The sequence below is a fragment of the Phyllostomus hastatus genome, unplaced genomic scaffold (genome assembly GCF_019186645.2).
Source record: "Phyllostomus hastatus isolate PE091 unplaced genomic scaffold, TTU_PhHast_1.1 phas_contig_38, whole genome shotgun sequence".
NCBI classification, from domain to species: Eukaryota; Metazoa; Chordata; class Mammalia; order Chiroptera; family Phyllostomidae; genus Phyllostomus; species Phyllostomus hastatus.
Genome location: NW_025333869.1, coordinates 6,456,249 through 6,477,333, shown reverse-complemented (window position 1 = coordinate 6,477,333; position 21,085 = coordinate 6,456,249). Strand labels below are relative to the sequence as shown.

The 21,085-nt window shown below is 40.2% G+C and overlaps 1 protein-coding gene across 2 annotated transcripts in view; it reads right to left on the bottom strand.

The window, feature by feature from the left end:
- The window catches only part of ALOX5 (arachidonate 5-lipoxygenase), a 43,434-nt gene extending 37,027 nt beyond the window's left edge, over nt 1–6,407 (bottom strand). For both annotated transcript variants that reach the window (XM_045842266.1, XM_045842267.1), the window contains exon 1: nt 6,151–6,407. In XM_045842266.1, the coding sequence (XP_045698222.1) occupies nt 6,151–6,300 (150 nt within the window). In that variant the 5' untranslated portion in view covers nt 6,301–6,407. The remainder of the gene's footprint in view (nt 1–6,150) is intronic.
- Between the last annotated feature and the right edge of the window lie 14,678 nt (nt 6,408–21,085).

Below are 21,085 nucleotides of genomic sequence, written 5' to 3'. Positions count from 1 at the left end.
TGTGAGGACTACCTAAGTGGAATGAGAAGTTAGATGTTTTCAGCAAATGTCTTGCCTTTGAGCACACTGAGCAGCTTGCATGTCATGGTTGCTGCTGTTGCCCAGACGCTTGTGGTTAGAAAGCGGAAATCTTATTCTTATGCTCTGTGGTCTAGCCTGGGTTCTGAGGACCAAGGAGCCAGCTGTGTGGGGGGGATGACACTTCGTGGTCCCTAATAGCTGTTTGAGCATATCTGTCCTGCCAGAATGCCTCATCCTGCAGAGTGAAAGAACTTTTCTGCCCTATAATATGTCCTGATCCCCAGGGCCTATGAGACCTTGGGGAGGGGTGCTCTTTGTACTGCAGGGCCTGTCTGATTCCTGGGGAGAGGCCAGCAGGCTCTGGGCACAGAGTTGAAAAAGGAGTCCCAGTGCAGGGCTAGATGACCTGAGTAGCTAGAGGGATGGTGAAGAAAGGAAGAACACAGCTCTGATTGGTAACTTCTGGGGTTGGGAAGAGAAGACAGACCCCTGAGCTGAGGCCAGGGCAGGGCAGTGGGCCAGGGCAGGAAAGTTCTGACAGGACAAGAATCCCACTCTGTGTCTTGCCCGCCATGGAGATGCAGAATTCAAGACAGAAATTCTCACAGGAGGGAGGAGGGCAGTGAAGGGCAGAGGAAGGTGTAAGCCAGGTAGCACAGCCAGCCTCAGGGGGTGCCAAGGTGACTGACCCTAAGTCTCAGCAAATTGATTTATTCCCTGAGGCTATGTTTCTTCATTTATCAAGGGGAGGTAATGCCTAGCTTGCAAGGTCATTGAAAAATGCAAATGATGTTAGACCTGAGTGAGCTCCTTTCTCCAAGGGCACAGGCCACTGGTTGTGGTGAGCATCAGAGCCACCTAGCCCTCCCTCCCTGTCTCCTGGAGGTTGGGTCACAGGGCAGCAGGCCCCCACACTTCCTACAAGCAGCTGTGAGCTAGTGTGGGCCCCTGCACTGAGGTCCATCCCTACTACCACACCCAGAAATAGATGTGGGAGAAAAAAACTAAGCCTATGAGCTTTAACTTCTTGGCTCAAAACATGGAGGGAATTTCTGTGAAGGTGGAGAAGGTGCCATCAGCCAGAGGGAGAATAGGAAGCATTTTTGGTGCTGGCAGTGCAGGCAGAGAAAGGGAAGTCAGCATGTGGTGAGACCTGGGTCTGGGCTGTGGGTAGCTGCTCCAGGGGAAGTGGCTTTTCTGTGGCTCTGAGGGGCTGGAGTGGGCTGAAGGTGTCCTGGGGGTTGATGCCAGGAAGGCTGGGGCTAAGGGGGAGAGGACAGCCATTCTCAAGTAACAGATGCCATGAACATTGTGTTGGATGCTCTCATGGGAGGGAGGAGCTCAGCACCTTCAGAATGCACAAGAAAGGGAGATGGGGCTCAGGAAGTCTCTCCAGGACTTGGGTGATCCTTAGAAGGAAGGCCATATGTCTGGCTGGTGGTGGTAACTGACAAGGAAAAGATGGAGCCGCTTCTCTGAGGGAGGGGAGAGCAAGATTACCTTTTGACAAACCTGTGGTGTAATCATAGGAGGAAGGGACCTTCCAGTTTCCCCACCCCTACTCCTGTAGTCCTGGTAGAGGGGTTTGGAGTTTCACCCAGGATAAACAGACTGAACAAACTCACAGGGATACAATATGCTATCAGACAGGATCTTTGGCAGGGTTAGAGGGATACGCAGGCCAGTCTGGTATGCCTCTGGCTGGCCCTGGCTTCAGACTCAGGGTTACAGAAAGTGAACAAGGGTTTGAGGAGTTTAGCTCCACCTAATTCAGAAAGTCTTTTAGGGACAATGTCTGGTAACTATGGCTTTGGCATCTAAGGGGGCCACTGTTAGAAAGTCACAGAGGATGGAAGGTGGCCTCCCAGAAGATTACAGGATCCTAAACATAAATAGCAAAGCCAGGCTTAGGAAAGTCCAAACTTACTCCTTTTCCAGGGCCCAGTACCAAGGTGGCTGCTATGTTTGTTGTCTATTTGCCCTGACACTTTGAATTCTCATGTCCATTCAGCACAGTGGACACTATCAACAGTGGATGGCCCATAACAGGCCCTTGATAAATACCATACATATGCCTGGCTGCATGGATAGTTCCCATTTAACAGAAGGAAACTGAGGTTCAGAGAGGTCAGGCAGCTTCCATGCCATTGTATAATTGTGGCCCCATGATTACAATCCGCACCTGTCTGACGGCCAGTCCAGGTACTTCCCACTGTCCCTTGCAGCCACATGATGGGAAAAGCCATGGACTGGGAGCCAATGACCTGGCTCTGAGTCCTGATTCAACCCCTTTTTGGAGTATGAAGGGACAATGTGGGTTGGAATGACATGGAAGCTTCTTAAGAGATGACATTTGAGGTAGCTCTTGGGACTTCGTAAGATTTCAGAGATGAGGTGAGTGGGAAGAGAAGAATGGGCAGGGCATTGTGGTTATAGGAAAGAAAGCAAGATCCCCAAGATGGGGAGGAGGTGGCTAGAGCATGGAGCTCCTTGGGGCAGAGGTGGCAGGTGCTGTGTGAGATGCTGGAGAGAGATGGACCCAGGAAAACATGCAATTCACCAGTCTCATTTTATGAAAGGGCCAGTTTGCTCATTTCACTTGTTGCTCTCAACTATTTTTTTGAATATTGCAGCAAAGTGTTAGCTGAACAGTTTTCATTTGAATTTTATATTAGCATTTTAAGAAATGTTTCATTTTTCTCTGCCCCCAGATCCCTGCTGTTGCTGCAACAGGGATCTCTGCTAAAGCAAGGACAGAGTAGAGTCATGGAATGGCCCAGCCAGGGACACCCATCTTGGAGGGCTGATAAGAAACTGGTGGGGTTTGGTGGGGGAGAGGAAGATGTTGTGGATCACAGAGAGGGGGATTAAAGGGTGGACATGAGAAAAACTGGGGCAAAAAGGAGAAAGGGAACAGTGGTTAGGGATATTGAGGGGGCAAAGAGGAAAATGGAGACAGTGAAAAGAGAAATTGAAGCAAATAAGGGAGAAATGGGGTACTTTGGGGGATTGTGAGAAATAGGGAGCAGAGGGAGAAAGGGAAGAAAGAAGAAGAAGCAGAGTGTAGGGAAGAGAGGGGACAGAGAAGAAAGACTGGGGGACAGAGAGAGATTGTGGGTCAAAAGGAAACATTTATTCTTCACTAATATATTATGAGAATGAGGTATTCTAGAATGTATTCTTCATGAATATACTATAAGAATATTCACTGAGTATATTTAAGAAGTATATATAATTGTATGAATTGTTTACACTTATAGAATATGTTTCCAGATAATATATTGCCCTTTGCTTCCCTAAAAATGCTGTCATAAAACAAAAATGGGTCAAGTAAGATTTCCCAGAAATATTCTGATCTGTTAAAGTCATCCCATCTTAATTGAATTACTTTAAGTCAACAGAATTAAAGGAACACATCAGTTTGTCAAATTTCCCAAACTTGGGTTAGTCTCTGGGCTCTGCAGGTACAGTCTGGGCTTTCCCTAACAGACAGCAAGGAGCCAGTGAAGGTGTGACTGTTTATAAGAGAATCTTCCTGCGGAGACTCCCCACTCCCAGTCCTGTCCTAAATCACCATGCAGAACTCTGATGAGAATAACCAGGGCTCTGTGACTCAATTTATTGAGAAAAAAAGTCAGTCCTGTACATTATTTGACCAAGGGAGAATAGGGGATGTTGACCTGCTAATGACCTGGAAATGGTTGAATTGGTTACCTGAAATAATCTTTACTGTTACTGTTATTAACCATCATGATTAATACTTTCCAAGTAACACTTTTCAAGTAAAATGGGATAGCTTTATCTTCTCAGCAAGTATTTCCTCAAAGTTTTTTCTTTCATCTTTATTCAAAAGGGACGGATTGTCCGTAAAAGAGACATTGGCTGGGGAATGAGGAAGTCACTTCAGGCTGTGAAAGACAGTGTGGAGTAACTTTGCATTGACAGGAACTTTCTCAAAAGCTGATTTTTTAAAGAGCACTTCAGAGCCAGCTGGTTCCCCTGAACTGCAGCAGCCTCCCTCACTTGCTCCCTGTCACCCCAATGGAAATGTGACATGCAAATCTCTCCTGAAATTTGCTTCTGAGACACTCACTTAGGTGTTGAATCACAATGGCATTTGAATGAATTCTCAGGGCTAGGAAGACAGAACAGAACGAGGGAGGGAAATAACAAACAGAACAGTGCTTGCATCCCTCTTCTAATCAACAGTCCGTTATGGCCACACCACTGTGGCTCTTCCGGGGAGAAGCCACACATAGGTGCCCTGCACTGCATAGTGAACACACTGATGTGTTCAGTGTGTGGAAGAGAACAGGGCCCACTGTGACCCACTCATAAAAGGGAAGTAGTCTGTATCCTGTCTTCCCCAAGGTGTGGGGGAATGCATAAATAATAGAAATAAATGAAGATGCTTCAGAAATGACAGAGGGTGTCATTTCAAATGGATGACTAATTAGCTCTACTGTACCTCTGTCCCAGGGCTAGATTCCTGGTAAGGGAAACCAAGCAATAAGAGTTTGTTCTTATACTCAACACCTAATTCTTAGTGAAGGGAGCTCAAGCCAAGCTAATACATGGTGGGGCAAAAGGAGGTTTACAGTTGTTTATATGGAAAATAATACAATAATCAATAAATAATAATGCAAGAATAAACTGTTTTTGTGTACTCACAACTGTAAACATACTTTTGCCCTATGCTGTATGTTGAACTAGGCTAAGTGTCCAGTTGGCTCATAGCAAGGTTCTGAGGCTCCAGAGTAGGAATCAAGTCTACTTGGAGTTTGGAATCTGGAACATGCTTTAGGCTCTGAAAACCTAAAACACACATCACAAATTTTATCCAGTATTTGGTTGAGCCATATTAAATTGCCATTTTGTCTTTTAAACATAAGCAACTCTGAGCAATTTTATGTGATTCAACTTTATAATCAACTAAGTGGTGACAAGACAGCTTTGTGAAGTCTATATTTCTTTGGTCTCTTTTAGGAGCTGGGGGTGGTGGAAAGGAACATATCCATGGGGACCTACAGTTGTTGGGACTATCATAATAGTCATTTGCCTCAGTAAATAAGCCACTGCCTATGTGCTTGCCACTGGGCTGGGCATGTTACTAAACGTGGGCCAGGATAACTGTGACCTGTCATGTTCACAGGGCTAGAATTCATGCCCAAGTCAGCATCAGGAGCCCATTTGTGTAAGAACACCTATGCTTGGCCTTAGACAGCACCTGGCACTACAGACTAGGGGTACAATAAACATTGGCTCCTTTTGCTTCCCAAACTCCCCCAGCTCAGTCTCCAGTGAAGGGGTAAGTCCCATCCCCCTTCTTCTTCCACTGAGCCCTCACACCTTGGGTGGAATGCTCCCTGGTGTACACTGCTGGGAGTCAGTGAAAACCTTCAGGTTTGCAAGGCTTCTCCTTAATTAGATTCTCTTGTTCTTCCCCTCTAAATTCCTCTGGGGACCAGTCCTGAAGCCATCTTGTTGTGGAGACACCTGCTAGGGCCACTCTAAGCCACTAACTGGGCTTGGGGTCCCGCAGGAAAACCTGACTTGCCTGAAGCCAACTATTTCATTTTGCAGTTGGGGAAACTGAAGCCCAGAGGAGACAGAGTGAGCTAGTGGTCAGGCCCAGATGGAACTCAGGTCTCTGTATTCCCATACCTGCACTTTCTGCCACAGCTGGCAGCTGCTCTGAGATGCCATCTGTGCATCACAGCAGGGCAAAGACTTGCAGGGTCCATGACTATGAGTATTCTCCCCCAGCCCGAGGAAGCAATCCTGCAAAGCAGGGTACTAGTAACGCTGCCAGTAGCACTTGCCCAGTTAAGGGGCCTCTCAGAACCTCGGGTCCTTATCTGTGAAAAGGAGAGCAAAGCTTTCATCTTCCCTGATCCCTGGGGAGAAGAGCCTTGCTCTGGAAAAAAAACCCAATCTTGGGTCCCAGGCGGGCCACAGGGCCCTGGATGCGCTTCCTCGTGGTCCAAGTCTCCCACAGGGATTGCAGGACACACCTCCAGCCCGGTCCTGGCTGCTCCGATGGGTCTCGAGATTCCTCTGCCTGGGTCTCCCTCCCCGTCCCCCAACTGGGGGTCCCAGGCGCCCTGCCCTGTCCCTCAGCGCACTCACCGCGCCACGCTCAAAGTCGTTGTAGAAGGGTTTGTCCAGTAGGTGCTTCTCGCTGCAGCCGGTGGAGCCCACGAGGCTGAGGTAGATGTAGTCATCAGTGCCAGCGAACCACTGGCTGCCGGTGGCCACGGTAACTGTGTAGGAGGGCATGGTGGCGGGCGGGCGCCACGGGCAGTGGGCTCAAGGAGCTCTTGCAGTCTCCGCACGCTGGTCCCTGGTCCCGGGGCGTCCACAGCTCACCAGGATCCAAGCGCTGTTTCCACCCTTTGCTCTGTGTGGGCCCCGCCCCCGCTCCGCCCCTGCCCGCCCCCACCCCACACCACGCCCTGCCGGCCGAGTCCTGTGCTCCTGCAGCTCTAACCTGGAGGGGACAGCCTTGGATGCTGGAGGAGTTACCCATTCCTGCGTTTACTTACCTGACAGGATGTTTGTTTTAGTACTAAGGGAACTGGAGCAACCTCATCTGTCATCCATCCTTCCATCCATCCATCCATCCATCCATCCATCCACTCAGTCTTTCATTCACTGTTACCACTCTTTACTCCCACTTCCGACCTCAGTCCCGTTACTGCCAGGCTTCAGTGAGGGGATAGCGCTGGGCTCCCTGGACCCTAAAAAACATATGTTCTCACAAAAACCCCAGTATGCGTGGGAGGCCATGCAACAGGAACAATGACCCATACTGTGTGTTCTGGAAGTCTACAGTAGAAAGAGGACCTGGGGAGTCAGGGAGGCTTTCTGGTGGAGGCCACACGTGAACTGACACTGAAGGTGAGATGGGACTTCCGTCAGCATTGCTTCTTCCTCAGGCTTGATTGAATGTCACTCTGGGCAGGGTGCAGGTGCGCACGTAGGTGAGACAGATGCCAGCCACGCCCAGGCCGTGAAATTGAAATTATACAGTGGAAAGCAAAGCAGCCAGAGGGAAGGAGGCCAGGACAAGAAAACCCAATTTGGGGTTGTCTGGAGGAAATCAGCCAACTTTCAGAGACAAGGGGCTGAAGAAACTCTGGGGCTGGGAGACTGGATGAGTGGTGGGAAAGGAGTTAGGCTTGTTTGAAGATAGCTCATGGGAGTGGACCAATGACAGAAGTCCTGGGGAAGAAGATAGGGACCCACAGCAAGAATGTTTTTGGAGTTAGGGTTGTTGCCTGAGGAACCCACTGCCCAGAGGAGTAGTCTGTTGACTTTCTAAGTGGTGGTGGGTGGAGGTTTGGGAAGGATGTTAGCAGAAGGCTTTATGCACTAGAGGAATTTACAACTCAAAATTTTTCTGCATTTACCTATACCTCACCCACACCCTCATTCAACCATTACCACCCTCCTCCTCATCCCCAACTTCAGAATTGGGTCTAACTGCTTGTGAACTGAACTAAATTAAAAGCAAGTTAATTCTATGTAAGGTAGAGGGTATGTCAAGTCACCTGCTTTGTACACTCTCTTCTGAGGATGTACAAAGATGCAGGCTCCCCATTTCTGGGAGCCTGAGCTATAGCTGGTGGCAAATCCCACTTCCTCCTCTGCCTGGCGGACCAAGACTGGGCAGAAAGAGGGTACTATTCTATCTGTATGCCTGGGGAGTGAGGTCAGATTTCAGTGCAACTGGCTTTATTCATCAAAAGACAGGCTTCTCTGGGAATCAAATTGGAGAACATGCAAAGCTCTGGGCACAGTTATGTCGTGGCAGATGAAGATACCACAACAGTGGGACCTATACTCTGCCAGGCAAGTTACCTGCTACAGGAAACCCTGGAGGAGGTATTAAAAATGCCTCTAGAATACCCTTCAAATCTAAGAAAAAAATGGTTATTGTTTTTCTTTAAAGAGAAAAGACTGTTCAAGTCCTTTGCCCACTTTTTAATTGGATTCCTTGTCTTCTTAGAGTACAGTCGTGTAAGTTCTTTATATATTTTGGAGAGACACTTCTCCAAGGAGGACATACAGAAAATCCAAAGACACATGAAACGATGTTCAATATCGCTAGCTATCAGAGAGATGCAAATTAAAACCACAATGAGATACCACTTCACACCAGTCAGAATGGCCATCATAAACAAAGCAACAAACAACAAGTGTTGGAGAGGTTGTGGAGAAAAGGGGTCCCTAGTGCACTGTTGGTGGGACTGCAGACTGGTACAACCACTATGGAAAGCAGTATGGAACTTCCTCAGAAAACTAAAAATGGATCTGCCTTTTGACCCTGCGATTCCACTGCTGGGACTCTATCCTAAAAACACTAAAACACCAATCCAAAAGAACCTGTGCATCCCAATGTTCATAGCAGCACAATTTACAATAGCTAGATGCTGGAAGCAACCAAGATGCCCATCAGTAAATGAATGGATCAAAAAGCTATGGTACATTTACACAATGGAATTCTATGAAGCAGAAAGAAAGAAGGAGCTCCTACCCTTTGCAACAGCGTGGATGGAGCTGGAAAACATTATGCTAAGCGAAACAAGCCAGGCAGTGAAGGACAAATACCATATGATCTCACCTTTAACATGAACCTGAACAACAAAACAAAGAAGCAAGCAAAATATAACCAAAGACACTGAAATAGAGGACAGGCTGACAGTGACCACAGGGGAGAGTAGAGGGAATTTCAGGGGACATTGGGAAGGGTTCATGGGAACAAACTTAAAGGACACATGGTCAAAAACTAGGGGGAGGGTGGTAATGGGAGGGAAGTGGGGAGGGGTTGGAGCGGGGCTGGACTGGGAGTAAAAAGGAGAAAACTGTATCTGAACAATGATTAAAATAAAATTAAAAAAAAAGAAAAGAAAAGACTGTATACATTTTTTGACAAAAGTAATGAATTACCATTGTAGAAAATATAGAAAAGTTTGATACAGAAACAAAATTCATAACAACATACAGAAAAGACAATTATTAAAATTAACTACATTAGATATTTATACCATTAAAGACACATTGTATGTGCAATTTCATGTCATTTTTCCATTTTCTTTAATATAACATACATGTTTCCTATGAAATTTCACTTTTTAAATATTTTAAATACTGTATAATACTCAGTTTCCTTAATTGGTACACTATTTCCTTAATTGGTACACCATGATTTCCTTAATTGGTACACTATTTTTGGACATTTAGGTTGCTTTCACTCATAAATAATGCAATGGTACCTATTTTTCACTTAAAACATTAATTTTTCTTTCTTAAGATAGTGACTTAGAAATCAGTGAAAGTGTATGAACATTTTGAGATTTTTATTACATGTTATTAAGCTACTTTCCCAAGGACTATAGTAATTTACATTTATGCCATTTACTCTCATGCAGAACATGGAATGCTTTTTTTCACAGAAACTTTGCCATCATGGGATAGTTTCCAAAATATCTCTATCTTTTTCTCACTCTCTCTGCCTTGGTTCAGGCTTTCAGCATCTCCTGCATGTATTGTAACAACAACTTCCTACCTAATAATCCCTGTACCTATAGTCTACCTACCTCCTCCTCCAATTCTCTAGTGAGAGTTATTTCCCTGTGACATAGATGAGATCATCTCACTGTCTTACTTAAAGTCCTTCATTGTTTTCCTTATTTTAACATTTTTATAACTTTATTGAGATGTAATTAGCATGCCATACAATTCATTAATTTAGTGTACAATTCAGTGGTGTTTAGTAATATTCAGAGTTGTGAGACCATCACCACAATCAAATTTACAACATTTTTATCACCCATTAACAGTCACTTCCCATATCCCTCCTCATTCTTCTAACCAGGCTAAGCACTGATCCACTTGCTGTCTTTATAGACTTGTCTATTTTGGACATTTTATATGAATGGAATTATATAATATGTAAACTTTCATGGCTGGCTTCTTTCACTTAGAATAATTTCAAGGTTAATTCACATTGAAAGATATACTAGTATTTTATTCCTTCCTGTTGCAGAATAATATTCCACTTTATGGATATACAATGTGTTCATCCTTTTATCAGATGATAGAAATTTTACTTGTTTCCATTTTTGAGCAATTATTAACAATGATGCTATGAACATTCATGTATACATTTTTGTGTGAATGCATGTTTTCATTTTTCTTGGGGACATGACTAGGAATGGAATTGCTGGATCATATGGTAACTCTGTTTAGCATTTTGAGGAAGTGCAAGATTGTTTGCCAAAGTGGCTATACCATTTTACATTTTCATCAGTGATAGATGAGGTTCCATTTTTTTTCCATATCCTTGCCAACACTTTATATTCTCTGTGAAGTGGTATCTCATAGTAGTTTTTATTTGTTCTTCTATAATGATTAATGCTGTTCAGCATTTATTCCACATGCTCATTGGCTAATTGTATACCTTCTTTAAGGAAATACATATTCAGATATTTGACCCATTTTAAAAAATGGCTTATCATTTTACTATTGAGTGTAAATGTTCACACATCCTGAATAAAAGTCCCTTATCAACTATATTATTTACAAATATATTGTTACTTTTGTGTATAGCCTTTTTACTTTTTTTAATCCTGACCTGAGAACATTTTTTCATTGATTTGAGAGAAAGAGGAAGGGATAGAAAGAAATATTGATGTGAGAGAGAAACATCAATTGGTTGCTTCCCATATGCTCTCAGACCAGGGATCACATGCACCCACACTGGGTATCAAACCCACAACCTAGGTACTTACCCTTACTGGGAATCAAACCTGAAACCCTTCATTTACAGGACAATGCTCCAACCAACTGAGCCACAGCAGCCAGGGTAGTCTTTCTACTTTCTGATGGCTTTGTTTGAATCACAAAAGTTTTTATTTTGAATAAGCCCAACTTATATATTTTTCTTTTGTTTCATTTTATTTTAGGACCATATCTGTGGATCATGAGAAAGAAGGTACATACCTACCAAGAAGGACTCCTGGTGCTAAAATGGGCTCAAATTAAAAACAAAGCAAGACAAAACAAAACAAAGCCTAACAGTCATTTCTATACAGGGGTCTGTCATGCAAACAGACTTCAGGGGGAAACTTGCACTGAACTGCCTGCCTGCACTGTGTTCCTGCTGTCTGAGCCAGTGCTTTATAAAGGAGTTCCTGGAATTGTATTTCAACTAATAGGACTGAGATTTCCTCATCCAATAGGAGTTATGCAACTATATCCCCAATAGTATCTTCACTGATCGATCAGAACAGCTCCATTCTGACCAAACTTCAGGGTTTGGAATCTATTTGCATGAGGATGGACCAATTAGGAACCAGAGAAGGGGACTTCTGTCTGTATAATCAGCTCCTTCTGGCTTGAAAGGTGCCTTCTCCCTTTCCACTGAAGACTGAAGACTCAAAACCGAGTTTTCCCAGCTGGAGATGGAACCCTGAGAAAGTCTTGCTGGAGCAGAGATTGGACTGCATGGAGCAGAGCAAGGTAGAGTGGAGTTGACCAGAGCCAGTGGAACCTATCAGAGCAGAGCTGAGCTGCCTCCCCAGAGGATCCCACCTCGCCCCAGGTCTACCTAACAGTCATACGGCTTCATAATTGAGCTATAACACTATTGTGCTATTTCATAGCATGGCTGTGAGCCATACTGTTTTAAAACTGAGCTGTTTGCCCTGCATAAAGTTTTCTTTTTTCACCACACCCCAACTTAAAGATTCTTGTTGGTGGTGAATTGGCACCAGTGATCATTGGCTGCTATGTCTAAGAGACTGTTGCCTATGTTAAGGTCACAAAAATTTACTCCAATGTTTTCTTCTAAGAATTTTACAGTTTTAGTTTTCATTTAGACCCTTGATCCATTTTGCTAATTTTTATATATGGTATGTGGGGATCCAAATTCATTCTTTTGCATGTAAGTATTTACTTGCCCATTCATCACTTTAAAAATGATTCTTTCTTCATTAAGTGTCTTGGCACCTTAATAAAAGGTTACTTTGTCATAAATGTAAGTGTTTATTTGTGGACTTTTAATTCTATTCTATTGATCAATATGTGTACTATCTGCCAGTGCCACGATGTTTTGATTACTGTAAACTTATAGTAAGTTTTGAAATTGGGAAGTATGAATTCACCATTGTTCCTTATTTTTCAAGAATGTTTTGACTCTTCTGTGTCTTTTAAATTTTCATATAAATTGTAGAATCAACTTGTCAATTTCTGCAAGAAAAAAGCAAGATGAGATTTTGATATGCATTACATTGAATCTATAGATCAATTTATGGGGAGTATTGTTATTATAACAACATTAAGTCTTCTGAACCAAGAACATGGAATAAGTTTTAATTTATTTAAAACTTTTCTAATTTATTTCAATAATTTTATAGTTTTCAGTGTACTTTTGGTTAAATTTATTCATAATTGTCTTACATTTTTAAAAGGAAGTCTATTTATTATTTGTTTATTTTTTGTCCAGCTTCATTATGGTATAATCAACAAATAAAAATTATACATTATACATATTCAAGATATACAGTGTGAGATTTTGATATACAGATACACTGTGGCATGATTACCATAATCAAGCCAATGACCACATTCATCACCTCACATAGTTACCTTCTTTTTTTTTTTTGGTGTGGTGAGAACACTTAACATCTACTTTATTAGCAAATTTCAAGTATATGGTACAGTATTATTAATTATAGTCACCATGCTGTGCATTAGACTCCCAGAACTTATAATTGAAATTTGTATCCTTTGATGAGCTTCTCCTGGTTTTTCCTGCCCCAGACTCTGGAAATCATCATCCTACTCTCTGTTTCTGAGAATGATTTTCTTAGATTCCACATATAACTGAGATCATACAGAATTTGCTTTCTGTGGCTGGCTTATTTTATTTAGCATGTCCTCATGTTCATTTACATTGTCACCAATGGTAGGATTTTATTTTTTATGACTGAATAGTATTCTGTGGTTGTGTGTGTGTCACATTTTCCTTGTTCACTCATACATTGCCAGACATTTGGGTTGTCTTTTTCTTGCTTAATTGCCTTGGCCAGAACCTCCAGGAAAAGTTTAAATAGAAGTAGTAAAAGCAGGCATCCTTATCTTGTTCCTGATTTAAGAGGTGGGCATCTACTGTTTCATCATTAAGTATGATATTAGTTGTAGGTTTTTCATAGGTTCCCTTTACCAAATTGAGACAGTTTTTTTGTTCCTATTATTCTTTAGTGTTTTTACCATAAAAGGGTCTTGGAATTTATTAAATGTTTTTTTCTGCATCAGTTGAGACATCATGCAGTTTTTCTTCTGTACTCTATTAATATGGAGTATTACATTAATTGCTTTTCAGTTAAACTGACTTTGCAATCTAGATAAATCTCATTAGATTATTGTGTATAGTACTTTTTATGTATTGGATTCAGTGTTAGTATTTTTTTAGAATATTTTTGTCTATAATATTGGTGTCTATATATTAATAAGAGATATTGATCTTTAATTTTCTTTTTAATTTTATTATTTATTTATTTTTAAACACAGTTTACATTCAATAATATTCTGTACCAGTTTCAGATGTACAGCAAGGTGGCCAGAAAACCAAGCACTTTGGAGATTGTTTCCACTGCTACTCCAGGCACCCACCTGGCCCCATATCCAGCCATTTTGACATTATTGACCATATTCCCCATGCTGCAATCCACACCTCTGTGCCCATTCAGCAACAACCAATTTTTACTGCTCAATTCCTTCACCTTTTTCACCCAGCTCCTCAACTCCCCTCCCCTCTGACAGCTGTCAGTCTGTTCTCTATATCTAAGAGTTTATTTCTATTTTGTTTGTTTATATTCATTAGATTCTACATATAAGTGAAATCATATGGTATTTGTCTTTCTCTGAATGGCTTATTTTACTTAGCATAATGCCTTCCAGGTCCATCCATATTGGTGCAAAGGTAAGGTTTCCTTCTTTTTATAGCTGAGTAGTAAAGGTACCACAGGGGTTTTTTTTTTACCTACTTCTCTACTGATGGGCAATTGCGTTTCTTCCAAGTCTTGTCACACTGCAATGGACACAGGGTGTACATATTTTTTTTTCAAATTATTGTTCCTAGTTTCTTCAACTATATTGCCAGAAGTGGAATCACTGGGTCATAAGGCAATTTCATTTTTTATTTTTTAGGAACATCCACACTATTTTCTATAGTGAGTGCAAAACCTGTATTCCCATCAACAGTGCATGAAGGTTTCCTTTTCTTTACATCCTCACCAACACTTGTTGTTTGTTTTTGATGGTAGCCATTCTGACTGGTGTGAGGTAGTATCTCATTGTGGTTGTGATTTGCATTTCTCTGATGATTAGTGGTGTTGAGCAACTTTTTATGTATCTATTGGCAATCTGTATGTCTTCTTTGGAGAAGTGTCTATTCATGTATTCTGCCCACTTTTTAGTTGGGTTGTTTGTTTTTCTGGGGTTAAGTTGTCAGAGTTCTATATAAATTTTAGATATTAAACTCTTATCAGATGTAGTATTGGCAAATATGTTCTTCCATTCAGTAGGCTATTTTTTTCATTTTGTTGATGTTTTCCTTTCCTGTTCAAAAACATTTTAGTTTGATATAGTCCCATTTGTGTATTTTTCCCTTGACTGAGGAAATATGTCAGAGAAAATATTGTTACAAGAAATGTTTGAAGTTTTACTGCTTATGTTTTCTTCTAGGATTTTTATGGTTTTGAGTCTTACATTTAAGTCTTCAATCAATTTTGAGTTTATTTTTGTATGTGGTAATGAGAAGGTGGCCTAGCTTCATGTTTTGAATGTATCTGTCCAATATTCCCAATACCATTTATTGAATAGACTATTTGTTGCTTTCAGTTTTCTATTCTACATATGAGTAAAATCATATGGTTCTTGACTTTTTCCATTTGACTTATTCTGCTTAGCGTGATATTCTCAAGATTTATCCATGTTGTTGCAAACAGTAGTATTTTATCTTTTCTTATGACTGAGTAGTGTTCTACTGTATATATGTACCACATCTTATTTATCCAATCATATATTGAAGGACACTTTGGTTATTTACATGTCTTAACCACCATGAATAATGCTGCAATGAACAGAGAGGTGCATAGGGCTTTGCCAATAAATGTTTTCAAAATTTTCAGGAAGATACCCAGAAGAGGGTTTGCTGAGTCATATGGAAACTTTATTTTTAATTTTTGAGGAACTTCCATACTGTTTTCCACAGTGACTGTCCAAGTTTACATTCCTACCAGTATAAATGAAGGTTCCCTTTTCTTCAACACTTGTTATTATTTCTCTTGTTGAGAACGGCCATTCTAACAGGTGGTATCCTACTGTAGTTTTGATTTGTAATTCCCTAATAGCTAGTGAAGTTAAGCATCTTTTCACTTATCTATTGGCCATTTGTACACATTCTTGGGAAAAGTATCTGTTGAGGTTCTCTCCCATTTTATAATTGGAGTGTTTTGTTGTTGTTGCTGTTAAGTTGTATGAGTTCTTTATATATATTTGGATATTAACCCCTGTCAGAGCTGTTGTTTGCAAATATATTCTCTATTTGGTTGGTTGCCCTTTTGTGTTTGTTGACAGTCTCCTTTGCTGTGTAGAAGCTTAGTAGTTTGATATAGTACCATTGGTTGATTTTTGCTTTCACTTCCTTTGACTTTGGGGCCAAATTAACAAAATTTTCTCTAAGATCAACATCCATAAGTTTAGTACCTATGTTTTCTTCTATGTAACTTATTGTTTCAGTCTTATATTTAGGTCTTTGATCTACTCTTGAGTTACTGTTTGTGTATGAGAACACACAGCAGTGTAGTTTTATTCTTTTGCATGTGGACTTCCATTTTCCATTTATTGAAGAGGTTTTCTTTTATAAATTGTATATTTATGGTTTCTTTATCAAGAATTGTTTTCCCATATACATGTGGGTTTACTTCTGGGCCCTTAATTGTGTTCCACTGGTATCTGTATCTGTGCTTGTTTGTTTGTTCATTTACCAATACTATGCTATTTGAATTATGGTCATTTTGTAGTATAATTTGAGGTCAGGGAGGGTGACACCTCTTATTTTGTTTACTTTTCTCAGGATTGCTTTGGCTAGCCAGAGTCTGTTGTGGTTCCATAGAAATCTGATAATTTTTTTGTTCTATTTCTTTAAAATATGCTATGCCTTGAGATTTTGATGGTGATTGCATTAACTCTGTATATTACTTTAGGTAATATGTCAGTTTTACCTGTGTTGATTTTTCCAATTTATAAGCCCAGAATATCTTTCCATTACTTCATATCATTTTTTAATTTCTTTTACTAATGTCTTGTAGTTTTCAATGCAGAAGTCTTTCACATCTTTGTGAAGTTTATTCCTAGGTATTTTATTCTTTTTTAAAGATTTTATTTATTTATTTTTAGAGAGGGAAGGGAGGGAGATAGAGAGAGAGAGAGAAACATCAATGTGCGGTTGCTGGGGGTCATGGCCTGCAACCCAGGCATGTGCCTTGACTGGGAATCGAACCTGCAACACTTTGGTTCGCAGCCTGCGCTCAATCCACTGAGCTATGCCAGCCAGGGTGGTATTTTACTCTTTATATAGCAATTGCAAAATAAACTTTTATTTCTTTTTCAGAAATTTTATTGTTAGTGTATAGGAATTCAATAGATTTTTGACATTTTACAGGTTTTTTAAAATGAAGCCTTTAGAGGTTTCTATATAAATAATGACACCCAACTTTCTTCCATAATGGAATAAAACTAAAAATCAATTACAAAGAAACCTGAAAAACACACAGTGATATGGAAGCAAAATAACATGTTACTAAACAATAAATGAGTAAACAATAAGATCAAAGGAGATTTCAAAGGGTACCTTGAGACAAATGAAGATGAATACACAACAACACAAAATCTATGACACACAGAAAAGGCAGTCCTAGGAGAGAAGTTCACAGCAATAAAGGCCTACCTCTACAAGCAAGAAATACTCAAGTAAACAATCTAACTTTGCACCCAATTTAACTAGAAAAAGAACAACAAACAAAACCCACGGTGAGTAGAAGGATGGAAATAATAAAGATCAGAGCAGAAATAAATAAGAGTCTAAAACCCAATAGAAAAGATCAATGAAACCAGCAACTGGATATAAGAACATAAAGTAGATTAATAAATCTTTATCCAGATTCATCAAATAAAAAAGAGAGAGGGCCAAAATAAATAAAATCAGTAATGAAAGAAGTTAAGAGACAGCTGACACTGCAGAAAAACAAATAATTATTTTTAAAAATTATGCACAACTATATGCCAACAAAAAGGACCATCTGGAAGAAGAGGAAAAATCTTAGAAACATATAATGTTCCAAAATTGAATAAAAAAGAAGCAGAAAATCTGAACAGATTGTTTACAACTAATAAATCAAAGCAGTGATCAAAACATTTTCAGCAAGCAAAATTTCTGGACTGGATGGCTTCATAGTGAATTTCACCAAACACTCAAAGAACTAACACTTTTCCTTCTCAAACTATTACAAAAACTTAAATAGGAAGGAAGACTCTTGGGTTCATTTTATGAGGTGAGAAGTGAGGGAACCAAATTCTAAAACCAAATAAGTGCTGGTGAGGAGGTGGGGAAAAGGGAACCTTTGTACACTGTTGGTGGGAACACAGACTGTACAGCCATTGTGGAAGGCAATATGGAATTTCCTCAGAAAACCAAAAATGGAATTGCTTTTTTATCCAGTGATCTCACTGCTGGGATTATACCCTAAGAACCCTGAAACATCAATTTTAAAGAACCTATGCACCCCAGTGTTCATAGCAGAATTATTTACAATAGCCAAGTGCTAGAAATAGCCAAGTGGCCATCAGTAAATGATAAAAAAAAAAACAAAAAAAAAAACTGTGGTTCATTTACACAATGGAATACAATGCAGCAGAAAGAAGGAAGGAGCTCCTACCCTTTGTGACAGAATGGATTGAACTGGAGAGTATTATGCTAAGTGAAATAAACCAGGTGGCAAACGACAAATACCATAGGATCTCACCTATAAGTGGAAACTAATGAACAAAAGAAACAAATGAGCAAAATCAAACCAGAGACATGGAAATAAAGAACAAACTGACAGTGACCAGAGTGGAGGGGGGAGAGGAATAATGAGGGATAGAAAGAGAAGGGTCTAGTCAGGGACATGTATAAAGGACCCATGGTAATGGACAACAGAGTGCGGATTGACTGGGGGAACATGGGGTGGGCAGGGGAGGGGAGAGCAATGAGGGGAAAATTGGTACACCTGTAACTGAACAACAATAAAAATAAAGCCAAATAGACACTACAAAGAAAGAAGCTTATAGGCCAATGTCTTTGATGGGCATAGATGCAAAAAAAATCAACAAAATATTAGCAAACTAAATTTAGCAATACATTAAAAAGATCATATTCCATAATCAAGTGGGATTTATACCTGGGATGCAAGGTTGGAACAATATCTGAAATTCAATTACAATGATATATGACATAAACCAAATGAAAATGAAAATTTTATGATCTTTTAATAGAAGCAGGAAAAACATTTGACACCCATTTATTATAAAAACTGTAAGCAAGAAAACTGTATTTGAACAACCATTAAAATAAAAAAAACTGTAAGCAAAGTGGGCATAGAGAAAATATACTTCAACATAATAAGTGCCATATATGACAAACACACAGCCAACGTCATACTCAATAGTAGAAGGGAAAAGCATTTTACTTAAGATTAGGAATAAGACATTAGTGAACAAACATTAGGGAAGTTCACTTGCACCACTCCTATTCAACATAGTACAGAAAGTCCTAGACACAGAAATCAGACAAGACAAAGAAATAGAAGGCATCCAAATTGGAAAGGAAGAATTAAAACTGCCATTATTTGCAAATGACATGATACTGTATGTAGAGAACCCTAAAAATTCCACCAAAACTTATTAGAACCAATAAATGAGTTCAGTAGTGTAACAAGATACATAATTAATATTCAGAAATTGGTTGTTGCAGTTTTATACACAAATAATGAAATGCCAAGAGGGGTAATAAGAAAACAATTCTATTTATAATTGCAACAAGAAATACCTAGGGATAAATTTAATCAACAAGGTAAAAGACCTGTACTAAAAAATTATAGGATACTAAAAAAAGAAATTTAAGAAGATACAAATAAATGGAAGCATATACCATATTCATGGTTAGATAGTATAGCATAATTAAAATGTCCATACAACCCAAAGCAATCTATAGATTCAATGTAGATCCTATCAAAATACCAATGGGTATTTCACAGAACTAGAACACAGAGTCCAAAAATTTATATGAAACAACTAAAGACACCAAACAGCCACAGGAATCTTGAGTAAGAAAAACAAAGTTGGAAGACTGAGGATGGCAGCGAGGTAGGTGAGAGCTGAACCCATTTGCTTGTGCACCCATCTGGGACACCTAGACAATCTTCTGAAGAACAGAGTGATCAGCCAATAGAATCCCAGCTTTTATGACATTTGGAAGCCAAAATTGGAGAGGACATTGAAAAAGAGACGGTGGTAAGGAGATTGCGTTGGGACAATGAGGTCTCTGGGACTCATTTTATTGTTTATTTTTATTATTTTTTGATATTTTTATTTCTTTTATTTGATTATTTTTATGTCTCTTCTTTCTGTTTAGTTTGTTTTTGTTTGTATAATTATATTGTTTTACTGGTTTTCTTTGTTCTCTCATATTGCATTTTAATTTTTCTTCTTTCACTTCACATGTATTCCAATAACACACTACTGCTGGTCTTTTACTCTCGATTCTTTTTATTCATATCATATATTTCTTGTCATATTGTTGTTCCAATATTATTGTAAATAATTGTTATTCTATATTATTGTAAATAATACACAGCACCCTCTCTGGTCTTGGCTAAATTCACTATCTTCCTGAGGCTTGTTACTGTTATGGTTAACTCTATTCCACAGGTGGCAAACACAAGGCCTGTGGGCTGAATCCAGTGAGCCAAATCTGGCCCTCCACTTTTTTTTAACCAGCCTAGCACCTTGTTCTACCTGGTGGCAGCACTGAGCTCTTTGCCCCTGGTTAAGGACTAGTTACATTTATACAGTCCTAAAATTACATTCGGTCCTTTGAAGGTGACCTCAAGGCTGATGTGGCCCCTGGTGAAAATGAGTTTGATACCTGTGTTGCCACCCTTCAAGGCCAGGAAAGTTCATGGTATTTGTGCAAATGAAAAAATATTCATGGAGCCGTTGGGATATCTGGCATCCCTTTATTCATGGGTGGGCTAGCCACACATGCTACAAACTGCATGTCTATCTGCACGTCTCATGACATGGCCCCTGCTCCCCAGCATGGCACCCATTGTGGCTCCTGTTCCCTTCTGGGTCTCTCATCATCATCGCCCCAGCAGGGAATCCCTACCTGTTTAAGTCCTAGAGGGAAACAAAACCAGAAAACTGCCAGAACATTACATAACAACATAATTCTGTGCCTGCGAGCTCACTTCATGTTATGGGAACAGTTTATCAGACCCAGTCTCAAAGCTATGAGAACACTTATTATCAGGCCCCTCCAAGGCTATGGGAACACTGCTCCCCTTAGTTACCCAGACACCTGGATGAGGAATCCAGACTGCCTCCACTTACCATACAACACCCCTGCTCTATTTTCTCCCACACAATGCCTAGTTTCTATCTTTACTCTAACTACATCTCACCATCTAACCTAGCAGAAGTGCGCTGTTTTCTGGATTCAGCTCACATTCCTTCTCCCCTCTATAAGAGTCTTATTTCTTTTTCACCTTTTATACAAAGTGGCTAGTTGGGTGAAATATCATGGTTATCATTGTATCTCTCCAAAGGATCTCCTATCTATTCTCCACTTGTTGGTACTTTAAATCCCACAGTAAGGAATACTCTCCCGCTGTCTTAATCCATTTTGCCTTCACTCTGCCCCCGATCACATACAAGATGGGGTGAGAGTTGT